The 18,796-nt window shown below is 44.0% G+C and overlaps 1 protein-coding gene across 1 annotated transcript in view; it reads right to left on the minus strand.

Moving 5' to 3' along the window:
* Window positions 1-17,663, minus strand: part of MCOLN2 (mucolipin 2) — a 54,302-nt gene extending 36,639 nt beyond the window's left edge. Inside the window, 2 exon segments of the mRNA XM_035726937.1 lie at window positions 795-954; window positions 17,388-17,663. Of these exon segments, the coding sequence (XP_035582830.1) occupies window positions 795-954; window positions 17,388-17,464 (237 nt within the window). The 5' untranslated portion in view covers window positions 17,465-17,663.
* Between the last annotated feature and the right edge of the window lie 1,133 nt (window positions 17,664-18,796).

Raw genomic sequence — 18,796 nt, forward strand, 5'->3', positions numbered from 1 at the left:
TTACAAGAGGAACCTCCTCTCATTTCTAAAACTATACGAAGGTATTTTTAGAAAGGTATTCATTTTTGTGTTCCAGAAAGAACATCTTTACAAACATCTTTACATTGATAATAGGACGATGATTTGCCAAAGGAGCCAAATACCCCAAATTGGTAGTGTTTTTAGAAGGGCACACATTTCAAATGGAGCCTCCCTGAAACGGGTTCCAAACCACAGTTTCAAAAACTAGATGACAATTCTGATGGCTGGTGTGATCCTGGGAGTAAAGTCTCAACAATATGAAATTCAACAGAAGATCCCAATGTAGACCTCATACGCTCCTGACAGGCCTGAGCATAAGTATTTACTTACCAGCTTAGCTACTGATGGGAAGGGAAACAGAATTCTGTCAAGCCTCAAGTCAAAACGGTAAAAAATGTGATTTCAAAAATTTGAAAGAAGATGAGAAATTTCAAGAACACCGTCACTTGGGATTGAGCAGATTTTGCCAGTCTGTGTGCTTCATTCAGATATAGAACTCCACCCCACCCCACCCCATATCGATCTGCTATTATATAGACCTACTACTCATCTCTATTTACAGAACCCATGGGAAGATGGCCTCAGAAGCCCTTACTAAAACAAGGTCATCATTGAAACTGAACTTCAACCTACCATCTGCCCTCCAGAGTCAACATAATTTTGTAGTTTTATGAACTTGAGTGTGGACTTTTCAGAACAAAAGTCAAGGGTGGAACACATGAAAACAATTTCATCTTGGGATAAGGGGGAAAAAAACTGATAATATGAATTACCTGTGTGGTGACCATGACTATCTTCAAAATCTGCAATCCCAGCTTCCATGGAATCTGGTGTCTGGCTCGGTATTTTTCACAAGGGTTCATGAAGTAAAACTTCAGGTCTTCCCTCAGACATTCTTCTTTCACCTCAGAATCAAGATGAGCCATTGCATTTCTGCCACAGAAGACCAATTTTTAAATAAAGAGAACATCTTGTTCATCAGAAAATTTCTGAGGGGCACATGGGTGGCTCAATCAGTTAAGCGTCTGACTCTTAGTTTTAGTTCAGGTCATGATCTCAGGATCATGAGATCAAGCCCTGTGTTCGGCTGCATGCTCAGCATGGAGTCTGCTTGAGATTCTCTCTCTCCCTCCATGTCCCCCCCACTTGTTCTCTCTCTCTCAAATATATATATTTTTTAAAAGAAAGTTTCTGAATAATATTTCTGTTCATGTTCTTTACCCATTCTTATAGGCAAAATTCTCCCTTCAACCAGTGACCTCCTCTTCTCTTTAGAAATCAGAAAATTATTCAGGACCCTCTATCACTTGCCTTTCCACACAGTTATCCATCTTGTTCAAAATGGCCATTGTCAAAATTTATAAGAACAGGATTTTATTTGCAAGAGTCATCAATTCTTATATCTTAACATATAGCATTCACCTGTCACTGGAATATTAACAAAAACTAGATAGGATACTTTCATGATACACCGGGTATGACATCACAGAAATTGAGTATTGACTAATGGAATTAAATTGCTATGAAAATAGAGAATCTTTGTTCTATAACCTTGTACTGAATGATTATGCCCTTTTTTTTGATAATATAGCAATGATAATAAGGTTCAAAAATGTAAATACCTTTAAAAAGTTAAAATAGTATCTAACTATGCCTATTCAGATATTTGTGTCACTTCACATTAGAAAAGTTTGCTTTTACTATTTTGACAGCTCTGGACTCAGGAATGGGCATGTGACTCAAGCTAGGCCAAAAAGAACCAATGAGTTGTGGTCCCAAGACTGTGATTATATCTGATGGGAGAGATGTCCACTAAGCCGTTGCCAAATTGGGGTATGCAAAACAATCCACTGACAGTACAGAAAGTATTAGTACTTCTATTTTATTCTTTATCTTTTTTAGAAATTAATTCTATACTTTAATTTTTTATTTTAAGTAAACTCTATGACCAACAAGGGGCTGGAACTCACTACCCTGAGATCAAGGGTCACAGCTCTACTGACTGAGCCAGCCAGGTGCCCCTATTTTCTTCTTTATCTTAAAACAAAAGAAACCTGAACTCTACTAATAACTAATGTAACATATAGAATAACAGTGGTATATAATCACATATAATTTATAAGTAAATATACACACATTGAGAACATGTGCTTAACTTCTATCACTGGATACATAATCAACAAAGTTTGGAGATCACAAACTTAAAGCAAAGGCTGTGAGTCTGGAGTTTGTGGAAGTCACCTTGCCATCATAAAAGAGCATGCCAGAGAGTGGAGCTAACACAGAACAGACAAAAGATAGACACTAAGCCTAATGATAATACTTGAGTTCCTGGATCCAGTTGTGCCTGAAGCCATTCATCCCAAGACCTGCAATGTAAGCTAATAAACACTCTTTAGGGCTTATGCTAGTTTGAGTTAGCTTTGTGCTTCATACAACAGGAAGTGTCTTGATGGTAAATTTAAGGATTAAATTTTACTAAGTTCAGCCAGTCATTCAAGGTACATATTTCTAGGGAAGTTTTTATAATTGGGGGTCATTTGGGGACAACTTTTCACCTGAAATATCTAAATGACCTATTTTTATAGTGACTTCAGATCTACATTATCTACCTCGACTAACAAGTTTTAAAGAACACTAAAGCGGAGGGTGCCTGGCTGGCTCATCAGTAGAGCATGCGACACTTGATCTCAGAGTCATGAGTTCAAGCCCCATGTTGGGTGTGGAGCCTGCCTACATCCATCCATCCATCCATCCATACATACATACATACATACATACATACATAAATAAAAAAGAAGACTAAAAGCGAAAGAGTATTTTAAGGCTTATTTTAAGACTACTTAAGACTTACACTCAGTTAATAATTTTCTATCTTTAAATTGATTTTTAGATCTCCTATTTCCAGAATTAGTAGGCTAGGTTATTTAGAATTTTCCTGCTGGGTAGAAGAAAGGAAGGGAGGGAGGGAGGGAGGGAGGAAAGGAAGGAAGGAAGGGGAAAAGGAAAAGGAAAAAGGAAAGGGGAGGGAGAGGGAGGTTAGAAAGAAAGGAAAAGAAAAAGAAAAGAGAAAAGACAGATGCTGGATAAAATGCATACTTCTTTTGGGGGGGCAGGTGGAGGAAGTACCTGTAAAAGACTGAGGAGTTAAACGTAGACCAATAAGGCCTGGAGATCTAATGCACAATACAGTGAATATAGACAATAATGTTGTATTATAAACATCAAACTTGCTAAGAGATTAGATCTTAATTATTCCCACCGCAAAAAAGAAACGATAATTCTGTGAGGTGACAGAGGAGCTAACTATTGCTACAGTGGCCATCATATTACAATATATAAATGTATCAAATCAACATGTTGTACACCTTAAATTTGTACAATGTTATTCATCAAATATATTTCAATTAAAAAAAACATATAATAAAGTTGTTTCTAAGAACACTTAAAAATTTAAGAGCAAGGAACTCCCAGTCTAGTCTTGGGGGGATCCTGGAGAAGTGGGGCCCACTGCCATTCATGCCCACTTAGGCTTCAGTCTGTGGCCCCAGGAAAGGGGAATGAAGGAGCCAGGACTCAAGGCCCAAAGCCCATCCAAGATCTGACAGGAGATCCTCCTCAAATTTAGACAGGGGTCCCAAAGAGCCACCCTCTCAGAAAAGTACCTAGCATCACAACGGCCTGTCCCCAAACTTAAAGGACTACAGAGAAGGCCACAGTAGTTTCAAACCAAAGAAAAGAAAAAGGAAATTTAAAAAATAGGCTCATCCTGAGAAATGATGCCCACAACACAGCCTTTTGAGCCTCACACCTGGATGAGCCAGAGAACATCTGCTTGGTTCAAGGGGCTCCAGACTGAGACTGCCCTGTCTCCTAGCAAACTCAGACCTCTCCAGAGGTTCATCCTAAGACTTGGCCACTCTGACATATAACTTGAAAAACTCATTGATCCGCAGGTCGTAAGATATAACCAAGCAACATGAAGAGTCTACTTGGAAACAGGGAGCAGAAACAGTGCTAAGTCCGTAAGAATCAGACACGGGTTTGAAGATGATCATGCTCGGCATATTGAAATATAAGAACAGGTAAAAATATCTATAAGACCGATTTGGGAAAAACAAAAAATATCTGTAGAAATGAAAAATCAATGACCACATGAGTCTCAATCTCAAAAGTATGAGGAGACCCTTAAAATGTGTTTGCCTGCATCCACTCCAGTCAGCTTTGGATTGGATCGGACCACCTAACTGTGCACTGTGCTGAGACTGAGCTGGGTGCTCGGGACTCAACGCTGGAGAGCGTCCCTGACTGCAGATGCTCGGCGTCCGGTAGGAGAGAGGCCCGTGAATGCATATTCCCAAGTTACCACATAGCTCAGTGAACGCTATACACTACTGTGAAAAGCACTGTGGAAACAGGTCTAACTCTGACAGAGGGGTTCACAGAGCCAGAGGGGGATCCCATCAGAACACACAGGGGGTGCGTGTCATGGCGGCCCCAGACAAGGAGCACGGAGGGAGGCATTTCCCAGAAGAACATGGTGTCTTAACTGTGCCTGACAGCAACGTCCTCTAACATGAGCCTTCAGACCCCTGAGAACATGCCAGAAGAAATCTTCGTGGGCATGTTTGAGCAGTACTAAATTTAGAATTAACCACCATCACTTCAGCGGATCTGTGTTGCTAATGTAGTCATCCTGATAATTCACAGTATTTTTTCCATTTAATAAAAGGAAAAAGGCAACTGAAAAGTTGTGATAGAACCCTCAGAACACGGCATGGAAACTCCTGCCTTGGTCTCTAATGTGAGAAACGCCATACTGAAGAAAGAAGAGATGGTCTTCTAGAAAACAGTGGTGTGAAACACAGGGCACTAGGTCAAATACTTAGTGAACGTCTTGTGAGCCCAGCTCGGCCAGAGACATCTTCCTGTCTTCCAGCTCAGTGCAGTGGGAAGGAGAGCTATGAATACGTGAAAGTACAACAAAACATGTTCTGTGTTGTAACTGAAATATGCATTGAGCACCCCAGGAACAGAGAAGACAGTGCCCCAGCTGCTTCAAGAGGCTTCAGATAATTCTTTCAGCTGCTGATTTCTTTGACTACTTGGCCACTAAATGTTCAAAAAATGGTAACTGATGTTAACATTACCCTAAGAAACCTTATTAAGAGGATAATTCGCAGGGACGCCTGGGTGGCTCAGTCAGTTAAGCATCCGCCTTCAGCTCAAGTCATGATCCCAAGGTCCTGGGATAGAGCCCCGCCTGGGGGGGGGGGGTCCCTGCTCAGTGGGAAGCCTGCTTCTCCCTCTCCCACTCCCCCTGCTTATGTTCCCTCTCTCATTGTGTCTCTGTCAAATAAATAAATAAATAAAATCTTTAAAAAAAAAGGTAATTCACACACACATTCACAAAGTGAGAGATAACAAACATCAGCATATATATTTAAATTATTTACAGAACTCTATCCATCCAGAAGTTTTTCACTTAGAGAGTAGCTGTAATACTTCTAGCACGGTGAAGGATAAAAAGAAAAATGGAAAAGACAGCATGAAAAACTTTCCCCTCAAGCATACAGGAGCCACCTGGTGAAATAAAGGATAGTACTAGTCAAATGTAATCAATAGAAATACAGAAAAAAATTAATGTGAATAATAAAGTTATGAGATGGCTGTTTTTAGTAAGTCCAACTTAAGTTTAGAAATAACGTCTAGGGGCGCCCGGGTAGCTCAGTTGGTTGAGCGTTTGGACTCAATTTCGGCTCCAGACATGATCTCAGGGTTGTGAGAGGGAGCCCCGAGTGGGCTCTGTGCTCAGGGGGCAGTCTGCTTGAGATTCTCTCTCCCTCTCCCTCTGCCCCTGCCCGCCTAAAGTAAATAAATAAATCTTTACCAAAAAAAAAAAAAAAATAACATGCCAAGTTTGGAAGAAAAGGTAATGATATTTTGGTTCAAGAATTCTGGAATCTCATGGATAATGTAAATGCTTAAGCTTGCTAACCTTTACTTTTCTGAGGGTTCTTTCTTGCCCAGATCTTCCCCATTTGTAGATCTGCCCTATTTTCCTGGTCGGTGAAGGGTATTAAATACACACTCACATACAACTGGACATTTTGTAACAAAAATACAATGGTGCAAAACAAACAAACAAATGGTGCAAAGTGAAAAAGAAGGAAAACTAAAAAAAAAAAACAAAAGAGGCAAGAGAGTATCACAGGACTAAAACATCCCTGCATTTGACACATATTCATCCAACACCCTCCTATGCTGGGCACCAGGCTGGGTGTTTGGTACAGGAGGCTTGACGCTTCAATCACAACTTTATAAGCAAGAATTAAGTCAGCGGGAGAAACACTGCAAGTTCTATCACAAATGATGAAAATCACCAGTGGATTGAGAAAAGGACAGAAAGCGGAGAACTTGTAACACAATTCAGGGGAAGAGAAACTGCACCATAAAAACAGTTAAGGAAGAGAAATCAATGAAGATCTAAATCTGACACATCAGCTGCAGCATAGTCGTGAAGTTGAAATTGCATGAAATAAATAAGAACAATCATGACTCATGAATTATTTATGTTTCACTAAACTATAGGATCTGGATTATATAAGCTTAATAAAGAGCACTGTTAAAGACCAAAGTATCAGATGGAAAAAGCACAGTACTGGTGAACATAAAAACAAGATCTGGAATAGAATGGAAATTCACCCACACAATGGGCTAAATAAAAGCGAGAGATGCTAGAATGGCAAAGTAAACAGGACTTGGGAAAGAAAGAAGCCCGAGCCTCAGTACTATGGGGAGAAGTCAGAGACGAAGCACGTCAAAGTTACTGTCTGTTATTCAGAAAACCTACTCTTCCCTCAGATAATCAGGACTGTGTAATGTCAGCTAATTTTAAGGCTATTGTGTGACCAAGGGCAATTCCAGCTTTAATGAATCAATGACTAAGAAAGTCTATGGAAGCTTGAAGTTTTAAAAAAACGTAAAAGAAAACAAGTTACCAGCAATTCTTAATCTCACATGGGTCATAACCCCCTATGAGAACCGGTGAAAGCTTTTGACCTTTACCTCAGAAAAATGCACACACCAGTTTCAATGATGGTACCTTGTTCCTATTAGTACAATCGGCTCGGCAAATAAGCTAACCAGCCCAGGCTGCTACTTTTTCAGTTTGCATGATTCAAAAAGAGGTAGAAAATATTGGTTTCTATCGCAGTGGCCTCCAAGGAGGGGGTGTGTGCCTACAAGGGAGAATTAAGACCGTTCACTGCTATGTGGGAAGAAAGGGTTAGGGGCTGCTAACTGGACTAACCTAGCAAAGACAGAAGTGAAGGTTTACAAGGTTTAATACAGGGATCATTGTCTAGCATATCGAAACTGCCCTCACTTGGTCAGACCGAAGGATGCCTGTGCCTCACGTAGGTAGGCAACGCATCCTGGGGGAAAGAAAGCGAGTTCCCAAAATAGGGGCTTGTGGTGGTGGCCTCACTGATTTTCAGCATAGTCCTAACACTAAAGGCTTATGTGGGCCCATTTAAGCACTTTTGGGGTATACTATCCAGTTTAGTCAACCCTCACAAGGTGGGCAAGTGACATAAAGATCCTGGCAAAAAAACGAGACTCACTGGGAAACTAATAAGGACCTAAGTTAACAACAAGAAAACTCTCCTTGTGCAAACTTGGTTTGCCATGAGTTTAAAAAAAGATGAAAAGCATATCTGATCTGAAAAGAATATGGAAAAAAGAAACAGATTTATCAAGAAAACTCTTTAGGGGCGCCTGGGTGGCTCTGTTGGTTAAGCGTCTGCCTTTGGCTGAGGTCACGCTCTCAGGGTTATGAGATCGAGCTCCAAATCAGGCTCCACCCTGGGCATGGAGCCTGCTTAAGATTCTCTCTCTCCCTCTCCCTCTGTCCCTCGCCCCCCAAAATGTTCATTTTACCTGTTTTAGAGTATATATGATTCTACATACAATATACAGATATACATTCAGAGGGGGTGGATGTTCTTTAAATTGATGGGTAAGTTATCAAAAATATTTGGGACGACTTCTCTAGTGTTTCAGAGCTTAGATGTGGTTGTTCTTTTGTAATCCCTGCTGATACTATTATAAACTCCTTAGCTTGGGAGAAATTGGTGTTTGTTGCCCTAGCTTCTGACAGACATCACTGCTCTGCTTAGGTATCTTGTATTGATGCAGTGGTGCTAGGACAGAGTGGTCTTCCTAATTCACAACTCTCTTACTAGTCCCAGAGGATGACACAGCAGAAGCAGGGGAACCACTTCCCAAATCTATCCTTCCCGTATCCTTAGCACAGGGAACAGTAAGTACCACCAGCTTTCCAGGAACCTACATCTGGGTAGCTCTGCATCTTCTGGTCTCACCTACCCCCTGCAATGTCATCTTTTTTCCCCCCTCAAACTTAATAGTGTACATAATTTCAAAGGAACTGTAACAAACCCCACCCCCGATTTTCACTCCTTCCAAGGCAACTTCTTTCATGTTTCTTTCAGTTATTTATTTTAATATTTCTCAATATTGTCCCACTATTTATTACTCTTTTAGATGTCATCAATTTATATCCTCCCATGGAAAAGATGATTTTAGCTCTTATATCTGCTCCCCACCAGCAAATATATACATTCACCTCCCCCACTCATCATCCCAATAAAATTTTAATAAAACTTTTGGATAAATATTTAAAATTTACAAAGTGAAATTATATTATATATATAATTATATATATATAATATTATCTATATATACAATATGTATATTGTATAATATATATATACAAATATATATGTACAAATATATATATATTTGTATATATAAAAAATATACAAATACTTTTCATAGTTGAGCTACTGGTACACTGTAATTACACTGTAATTTAGATAGGCTCCCTGCCCAACATGGGGCTTAAACTAACAACCCTGAGATTAAGAGTGACATGCTCTATGGACTGAGCCAGCCAGGCACCCCACCACCACTGCCCCGTTTTTTATTCTTTCTTGTAAAAAGAAGGTTCTGGCATTAATTGCCTTTTTCTCCATTTGCTTAGTTTTCAACATACTAACAAGGGACTCTATCACCAAACTGGCTGAATCTACCCGTTCCTTTCAATACAGTCAAACAAGTTGGGCAACTTGTCAATTTGTTTCTTCTCATCATTCCCGGAGCTTCATCCTCCTGCTCCAACCTACACACTGGTTGCTCCTAATCCCTATTCAGGGCCATCAACTTGGGAATTCTCTTCACCTTCTTCCCAAATTGGATTCCGCATTTCCTGGACTTCCTTTGCTACCTCATTTTTATGGAGAGTATCCATCATTCCCTTCCTGTGAAAGGAAACCTGGAAGGTACATTTTGAGACCTCCCTTGGTAGACACTGCTAACTGCCTACCCAGTATCCATTCCTCCCTTCTTCCTGATTTTGTTGAGGGTAGGGAATGTATTAACACCCAAGAATAGGGTAATTCAATATAAGAGCTAGACAAAAACACAGGGCCACTGTTTGCCAAATCGGCCACACACACAGTCATCTGGGGCACTTGAAAACCATGGAAGCCTGGCTTCCATCCACAGAGATTCTGGCCTAATTGGTGTGGGTGCAGCCTGGCCATCGGGGCTTTTAAAAATCTCCCCAAGTTATTCTACTGTGCACCCAGTTTGAAATCCTCTACCTTAGAGATTAACCTGTTTCCATCTCCTTATTTTATGAATGAGGCAACTAAGGGCCCCTAAAGTTGCAACCTGCCCCCAAAGAGTCCAATTTACTGACCCCCTCCAGTATTCCTTCCTGATCCCGGAATTAAATTTTTCTTAAGGAGTCATGGCCTGTAAGATAGTCAGGAATGAAGAAAAAAAAAATGTTATGTTCAAATAAACTAGTATTTCAGATATAATTTCTCTTATTTAGAAATGTGTGGTATTTAGCAGACAATAGCATCCTAGTCCATAAATTCAGGAGGCTTCTAAAAGGTCATGTTATCAAAATGAGAAGGAAAAAACAGGTAAAGCCATCTGATGGAACAAATCCAACAATTACTTTGCTCAGGGTCTCTCTGGGCTTCAGACTGTCTAGAGCAAACCCTTGGTTTCCATTTATTCTACCCCAGTGGATGTGCTCAAGGTGAACCCTCTCCTGCTGTGGACTCCAGTTGCCACTTCTCAGGCTTGCAGCTTAGGGGCTTGGCAGCATTTGACACTACTGACCACTACATCCCTGGAACAACTTCTTCTCTCTGCTTCTAGGACACCCCACTCCCCTGGTTTTTCTGCCTACCTCACTGGGCATTTCCCCAGTCTCCTTTGCTGGCTCCTCTTCCATCTGAGTTCAGCTGCCAGAGTGCCTCAGGACACAGCCCAGGGCGCTTGCATACTCCATCCTCCGTCCTCCCTTCTAGAAGACTTTGTCCAGTCCTGCGGCTTTAAATACTACCCACGTGATGTGGACTTTTCACATTTGCCATTCCAGCAAATCTCTCTCTTGAACAGGCTCCCTTATCCAACCTCTTCCTTGAAACTCCACCCACGAGTCTAATAGATTTCTCAACCACCTCCCTACCCCTTTCTCCACCCTTCTGCTCAATGCAGTGATAACACACATTTATCCAGATGTTTCAGCTGAAGTCACCTCCCCTATCAGTGGTTCTCCCCCTTGGCTATACAGCAGAAGCATCTGGAGACTTTTAAAAGGTTTCAGTGCCTGGCTTCCAGCCCCTAGACATTCTGATTTAACTGGGGCCCAGTTATGAGCTGAGCGTCAAGATTTTTTATAAGATTTTCAGGTGATTCTAATGGGCAGGTAAGTGTAGGAACTTGTGCTCCAGAGCCCTACTTTGACTCCTCCTTTTCCTCAATCCTCACACCCAATTGATCAAGTCTTCCTTCAGAGCACGTCGTGGATTGGTCCCCATCTCTCTCTATCCACTGCAGCTTCCCTGGTCCACGACCTGTCACTTCTCGCCTGACAACTTCAACAGCCTCCCACTTTCCCACATGGTAGCCAGAGGGGTAAGGTTAAAAGCCCAAGTCAGTTATCATTTCCCTGGTTAAAACTCCGCAGTGGCTTTCCCCTGCTCTCAGACTAAAATCCAACCCCCCTATCATTGCCTAAAAGTCTCCTACCCGCTCCTTCCCATACCCACCCTTCCCCTTCCTCACTACCCCACGGCCTCCTTCCTGGCCCTGGAACAGTACCTGATCTGGACATTTGCTGTTTCACCTGTCCTGCTCTGCCCCCAGCTCTCTGCATGTCTGGCTCCCTCTCATCCTTCCCCACTGCCTCTCCCATCACTGAATTTCCTTTATAACTGAGATCACATTCTTTATTGGTCTTCCCTACAAGAGAACTGCATGAAGGCCTGGTCTTGCTCACCACTATAATCCCCCAGCATACAGCAGAGCACCTAACACATAATAGGTATTCAATGAACATTTGGTGGGAAGAAATGAGTCAATGAAGGAGACAATAACCCTGACAACATGAACATTTCCTTGGCCGGTACCTGATAAGGTAAACTAATAATAATGCCTGCAACAGCAACAAATATAATCAAAACAATACAACAACAAGAATGCAAAGTCTAAAACACAGGTAGGAAAATTTGAATTAAAAATATACTGAAAAGGCTTGCTTAGTCAAGGTACATAAGAGAGTTTTAGGTAATTTAGTTGCTTGGTTTGCTGATAGAAACCCTATTTTGTTTCAATTAACATCCCTAAAGTCTTTCCAAAGAATGAATGATTCCATGAATTGTTATCATGAAAATTTGCAATCCACTGGGGAGAAAGAAAATGAGTGTCCTCCTTGAAACCAAACACAAAAGTAAAACTTAGATACATCTAAAAAAATAAAATTGGTTGAAGCACAAAATAGAACTTTTTTTTTTAAAGATTTTATTTATTTATTTGACAGAGAGAGACACAGCGAGAGAGGGAACACAAGCGGGGGAGTGGGAGAGGGAGAAGCAGGCCCCCCATGGAGCAAGGAGCCCTATTGGGGCTTGATCCCAGGACCCTGGGATCATGACCTGAGCCGAAGGCAGGCGCTTAACAACTGAGCCACCCAGGCACCCCAAATTTGACATGTCTTTCTAAGGATGATGAAATTTAGAAGCCAATGAAAAAGACTGACAGATCTTAATACAAATATCTACAATTTCGAGAAGTTGAAAGACAGAATGGGGAAAAGGTCTGCAATATATTTAAACAGGCAGAAAAGCTTACGACCTATTATCTGTAGAGAGCTGAGTTATTAGTATGAAAAGACAACCCAGTGTAAATAACAGGCTGAGGATCTGAACAGGACAGCGAACACTTAACAACAATAAAAATGTACTAACAGCAAGATTGGTGAAAATCTCTCTTAAGTTTTATTTATCAATAATGACAACAAAACTCTATTGATGGAAATGTAAATTTTTGAAGGGCACTTGGACTCAGTATCTAGGAGAGTAACTGTGATTTAGGAATCAACCTTCTATGGATTTATGCCACAAATGTTTAAAACTTTGTGAACCTCAAGGTATGTTTTCAAAGGGGGTGTGAGTTTTTCAGAACAAGCACTGGTCAGAAGAATGGCTCCAAAAATGTTCATTGTAACCCTACTGGCAATTTTGTATTGGCCTAAAGATGTCTATGAATATTGCTAATTTTTTTAAGTTACAAAATAAATATATTGAGGTTCCATCTTTCCAAGAAATGTTGACATTTATATCTGTATGTAGACATCTTAAAAGTCAGAAAGTGCGTAAACTAGAAAAAACAATCCTGGTAATCTCTAGAAGTCATGTTATATGTAATCTTAATTTTCTTAAGTTTTCCACATTTTCTTGATTTTTGGTGACTGACATACAGATTCTTGAGCTATCATTATGAGTTAAAATAAGGTATGTCAAAAAGGATCTAATAATACATACCAGGTAATCCAGCATTTCCCTGCCCAACATTTAAATGGGAGCGAGAAAGTGGGGAAGTCATGTAGAGACTGAACTTCAGTGTTGGGGGGGTGTCACAGGGCAATCTGGCAGATGGCAGACTTTAGATCAATCCCAACAACCCACATTGGGTTTTTTCTTCTACTCCAGTTCCTACAATGAACTGATTTTGTTGTGATTTGCTGAGTTGTTGAGAGAGAGACAGAGAGAGGGAGGAGTAGGAAGGAAGGGAGAGGGAGGGAAGATGAGGGAGGGAGAGAGAGAGAGAAAGAGAGAGATCCAGGCAGCTGAGGTTCTGGGATAGTTAGGCCCCAATTAAAGGAAGTCATGAGCCAAAAAAAAAAAAAAAAAAGGAAAAGAAAAGAAAGTCAGAGAGAAACTTTGGTTACCTTCTAAGCATAGCTCTCAGAACATAAATGATGTGCTCATTCTAATCCTGAGAAGCACTGGGAAGAAAGACTGTAGGGTTTTTCATTTTCCACTAGAGCCACTCATAAAAAATGTGCATGCTACAACTTTCATGAATTTCCCTAGAGATGACCAACCATGCCACCAAGTTCCTATAAAATCATCTCCCATCACCACTTTGTTGCCTCTGGGCAACAGAAAAGCAGAACTAGAAATTTTAAAAGTGCTTGTTCATTTTAAAAGTTCTTGTTCTGAAAAAGTCACACCCCCTTTGAAAGCACATCCTGACCAATCAGGTTCCTAGGTCAGAGATAAGTAAAGCAAAACTCCATTTCTCAGCAATACAGGATTCCAAAAGCACTTAAAGCTGGAGAAGATGGGGTGCCTGGGTGTTTCAGTCAGTTAAGCCTCTGAATCTTTATTTCGGCTCAGGTCATGATCTCAGGGTCGTGAGATCAAGCCCCACATCGGGCTCTGCACTGGGTATGGAGCCTGCTTAAGATTCTCTCTCCCTCTCCCTCCACACATCCTCTCTCTCAACCTCTCCTTCTCAAAAAAAAAAAAAAAAAAAGGCTTGAGAAGATGACTGGAATTATGGCACTCCTTACATTTTGCTTTCTCTAACATATCAGTAAGTGCCCAATTTAACAGGGTCATGCTGATGCCTATCCCTAAGGAAAAGTGAAATTAAAAGCCATAAAGCCATAATTAATCCTCTTCTCCTCAAACCACTGAATGAATTTACCTTATTTTCAGACAAGCTCACATCAGTGTCAATTGGGGAATCCCTAGATTCACCCTATCCCTAACAATTCCCTCTAGTCGCCATAGGTGACATGATTTTTTAAAGCCCACAGCTTAAATTATGGGTCTCCTGGAATTATAGCAAGGACAATATTTCAGAATCTTTAGCTTCACTAGTCACCAATTACAGCCTGACAGATGTTTTAGGCTGAAATACCAGATGTATTCAAGGGGAGATCACAAAAGACAACGTTCAAAGAAGAAGAAAGGGAGCCATCTCCCAACTGAGGGGACAGAAATATTGGCACCCGTCTCTCCCCAAAGCTGTCTTGTCACCTGGGGTTTGGGAGCTGGGAAGGGGGGGAAAGGAGGCAGAGACCCAAGATCAAAACAGAGCAGAAAGCTCAGCTAGGGGTAGGCTAAGGAAAATGAGAAGAACTCCCCTCCGCCCCCGATAATTGCCAAAGCCAACCAACCAACCAACCAACCAAAACCTGGCTTTAAACATTTGTCCCTGAAAAGAATATTGCAGTCTGCGTAAAAAAGAACAAAGTCTGGAAATAAAATTTCTTTTCTCTATGAAACTCACAACAGGTGATGTAAGAGCTCCCTGAAGGGTGATCTCATTCTTCAGAACTAACACACAGAACCTAGACTCCTGGCCTCTGCTAAGAAAAGCCCAGCCTCAGGGAAAATCCCACTTCTAATTTCCCTGGCCAAAAGGGTTTCTTTTGGCCACTGATTTTACTTTGAAAGTTGTAGCCACAAGAAGCAACCTGTTTTCCCACTAAGTTTTGAGGACTGTCTTATCCTGGGTTTCACTTCACTAATAGAGACCGAGCCTGAAGAGCTCAGCTTGTGAATACGATCATTCCTGACTTTCAGTTCTCTATTCTCTGTCATTCTGTTCGAAATTTATCTCCCTATTCTTCCTCCTTGCTTCATTAAGAGATTTTATATTTATTATTCCGTTGTTAAAAACAACACTTTTGATAAGCTCCTCCTTGAGAGAAAAAAACATGGCCTCCTCAAACACTTCATCAGGATTTACTGATTTTTAAGTGCAGGAAATTAAATAAAATTGGCACCATTTGGTTGACCTCTGCATGGGAACAGTCAGATGAAGAGTGGGACATGTGTGTTTTTTAAAGGGTCCAGGCCACAGAACCTGGTTTAGGGAAGGTTTGCTACAGGAGAAGGCCAAGTTTACGGTTATGGGAGTTTGACTCAAAGTATGAGGAGGAAGATGAGCTAAATCTTGAGACTGCTGACTCAAAAGGAAAAAGCTATACTGGATTCCCCCAAACTTGGGCTGTTTGGTTAGCACATCACAGAGGTGGTGAGCAGTTTCTGAAAGTGTGAAGCCAATATCCCACCTCTGAGGAGAACGAGGTAGCTGGTCCCTTCCACATAAAACATCAGAATTCCTATCCTGATGTCCAGACAACTTCTCCCATCTCTCTCTTAATGACTCCTTCTTCCATCCTCAGTTTACAATGATACAGTCCTCTTTCCCACTGGCACTGCACAACCAGATCCACACACACATATATATGTCAAATCTGAATCCTCACAAAAGCTTCACAGCTGAGTATGTGTCCCATACTGTAAGCATGGGAGCCTCTGGAGACACTCACGGAAAGGATACAAATGGTTAAGTCCAGAAGGAAATAGGCTAAGGAAAATACTGCCGTAAAGATTTAGAAAAGAGAAAGATATAGACCACACCCACCATAAGCACAAGCCTGTTTATCAGTCCAAGCAGAACACAATAAATAAAGCCAGAGTCCATTTTCTCTCCACCTTTTGGGACAGGCTTTTAGAGCTAAGGCAGATGGGTAGAAATGTATAATTTCTACCCATCTGCCCCATTAAAAATAGACATCTAGTCTTAAGAGAGATGGCCATTTTGGTGTAACATTCACAAGTATTCCGTTGTCCAAAAAGTTGTACCAAAGTTATGTCTTCTAATTCAAAACTGGCCTTTCAAAAGTCTAAAAAAGTATATGCCACGCTTGCTTGGAATTAGTTAAATACTTATCTGGACAGCCACCAGAGATCAAGTAAATTCTCCTTCTGAATTCTGGCTTTCCTTGCTAGCATTAAGTTCGTTTATGAATGCCACGCAGGAAAAGCAGGAGAGTCTCTACAGTATTTTAAGAAAATTTAACGGCCCACCTCTATATTTGTTTTGTGAGCAGAGGAGGGGGAGCCAAGGCCTGTTTGTACTCCCCACCCCCCCCACCCCCCCCCACCCCCCCCACCCCCCGCCCAGGCTCAGCGGCGCAGCTGGGTGGTTGCAGCTCTGACCACGGAGGTGGGGCGCCTTGGCAGCATCATCCGGCTGAACTGTACGCCTTTTCATAAAGGCAGAGGAACCACACTGTAACCCTCCCACCTGAGGAAAAGGCCTGTTTGTTCCGGAAGGCAAAGTCTAGCCTTATTTAACCAACTGCAAGAAGTTAATATAAGCACTCCCAAGGCAGCAAGAAAGCTCTAGTCTAGAACAGTACAGCCGTCCGCTTGATGAGAATTCCTCCAGAATCTGACATCCTCGAAGAGACAGCTCAGGCGCCTCACCTGACGGTTAGCCTGAAAACACTTGATCCTCTCTCCGGCTTCCAGGCCTGGGCAAACCGATAAGGCTGCGGGGCCATGCCTCCGCCCTCAAAACTTTCCCCAGCTTTCGTTCGGGATTCCGAGCAGGAAAAACCGCTCAGCGCACACGCATCTCGGCCTTCCCGGGCACACCTCCCCTAAAGTCGGAGCCCTTCCAGGCAGGCTCCCTCCTCTTACCCTTCCTGCAGCCGCCCGGGACGCGCAGACCCGGGCCCGGGGTTGGGGACGGCGGGGCGCGGGGGGGTGGCGGGCGCCGCTCGGGCCGCGTCGGCGGCGGGACCGCAGGGCTGAAGTGCTAGCCCGGAGCCCAGGGGCGCGTGGCCGGGCGTTCCCGCCTCGCCCCCCGAGCCAGCGCCTCCGCCGCGTCGCCTCCCGCCGGGGCAGGGCGGACTGCGGAGCTGGCGGAGAGCTTCTCAGCTTGGGCCCTGGGCACTTTTTCCACGTGTAAGCCCGCGGGCCTCTCGGAGCCCCGGGGGCGGGAGGCAGCGAAGCGGAGCCCGGCGGGGGGCGGTGGGAGATGGCGCGGAGGTGCGGGAGCCAGAACACCCCAGGAGGAAAGCAGCCCCGGGGGGGGGGGGGTCGGCGGTGGGGTCCCCGGGGAGGGACCGTGGAAGGCAGGGGGGCGGAGCCGAGCGCCTCAGGGGTACTGACCTTCCGCGGGGCCCCCGGGACCCGCCTGAGGCTCCGTTCCACGCCGGCAGGTCCAGTGCCTCCACGCCGGGAGGCATGGTGCGGCCCCTGCGAGTCAGGAGGAGGAGGCCGAGGGTGGGACGGCTGCACCTGCCTCGGTCCCGAGGAGCCGGCCCGAGGCCCCTGCCCTCTGGTCCCCGGTGGTGCCGGGAGCTGCGGCCGGCCGGCTCCGCGTCCTGGGTGTCTGCCCGGAGGTCGGGCTGAGGAGAAGCGCCGTCTAAAGAGAACCGAGCGGTGGAGCGCCGCTGCGGCCCGCGCGCCCTCCACACTGCCCCCGGGCGGCGGGGGCGCGCACTCCCTGCCCTCCGAGGCTCCTGCCTTTCTTTGCGCCCGGTTTCTACACCATTCATGACTGTAGAAATAGTCATTTCTATTTGGATGCGTTCGGGACACACTCAGTGCCAAGCCGAGGGCTGGGTACTGTGGACACCGGGATAAGAAAGAAATGGCCCTGTCTTCTAGGACTTTACGTAAACTGGCAAGTTCATTCGGATAAGTTCATTCATTGGACCGTGTAAGTATTCCGAAGCGTACGATCACAAAACTCTGTGACAAGGCTCATGTTTCGGAGATGTTAAGAGCTATGGGCGCACGAGGAAAAGAGAAACGAATCGCCTTTCGCTCGCGCCGGCACGCGGGAGCGGACCCTCTGCGCAGGGAGCGCGGCGTGTCCGCGTGGCCGTGGGAGGGACGGAGGGCTGGCGCGGACTTGCAGGACCCGCGCGGCGGGACTGGGTAAGCCCGCGCTCCCGCCTGCTGCCGCCGCGGCTCTTCCCTCCCAGAGCACGAAACGGAGGGCAAGTGGCCTGCTGGAAACCAGGCATGAGTCTTAGAGATGAGGGACTCGGGCACATGCCCCAATGTCATGTTCAGCTGCGGGCGATGCTGACTTGGCAGTTTGGACCCGGCCGACAGCCCCTTTTCCGGGGAGTCCTATTCTTTCTTTCCCGGTGGTAGCGGCAGCAGCGAAGTGCTGAGTTCCAGGCGATCGGGATTAGCAAGTGTTTAAAAGGTTTCTGGGGTTAGCTAGGCCAGACTATTCTGCCAGGTAATTATTTTAATATGCGTCTGCAGGTAGACGTAATTGGACAGAATGATGTAAATAGATATACATAGTTGACCCGCTTTTGAAAGTCACTTTTAAGGCAAAAATGCATTTTAGAGTCCCTTTCATCAGAGGCGCCCACTGGGTGCAGACAGGCTTGGAAGATCCCGTCTGCGTAGTACCGTCCCCACAGGTGGGCGCAAGGGTGGTTTGGTTAGGTTCCTTTTTAGGAGAGGAAGCGGTACAGTGCTGTTCTTGTGGAGAGGATGTGGACTCCGTGAAAAAGACAGACTGTGGCTTGACTGGAAAGTGCTGGGGGAAGTAT

This window comes from Zalophus californianus, chromosome 4 (assembly GCF_009762305.2).
Source record: "Zalophus californianus isolate mZalCal1 chromosome 4, mZalCal1.pri.v2, whole genome shotgun sequence".
Classification (NCBI taxonomy): Eukaryota; Metazoa; Chordata; class Mammalia; order Carnivora; family Otariidae; genus Zalophus; species Zalophus californianus.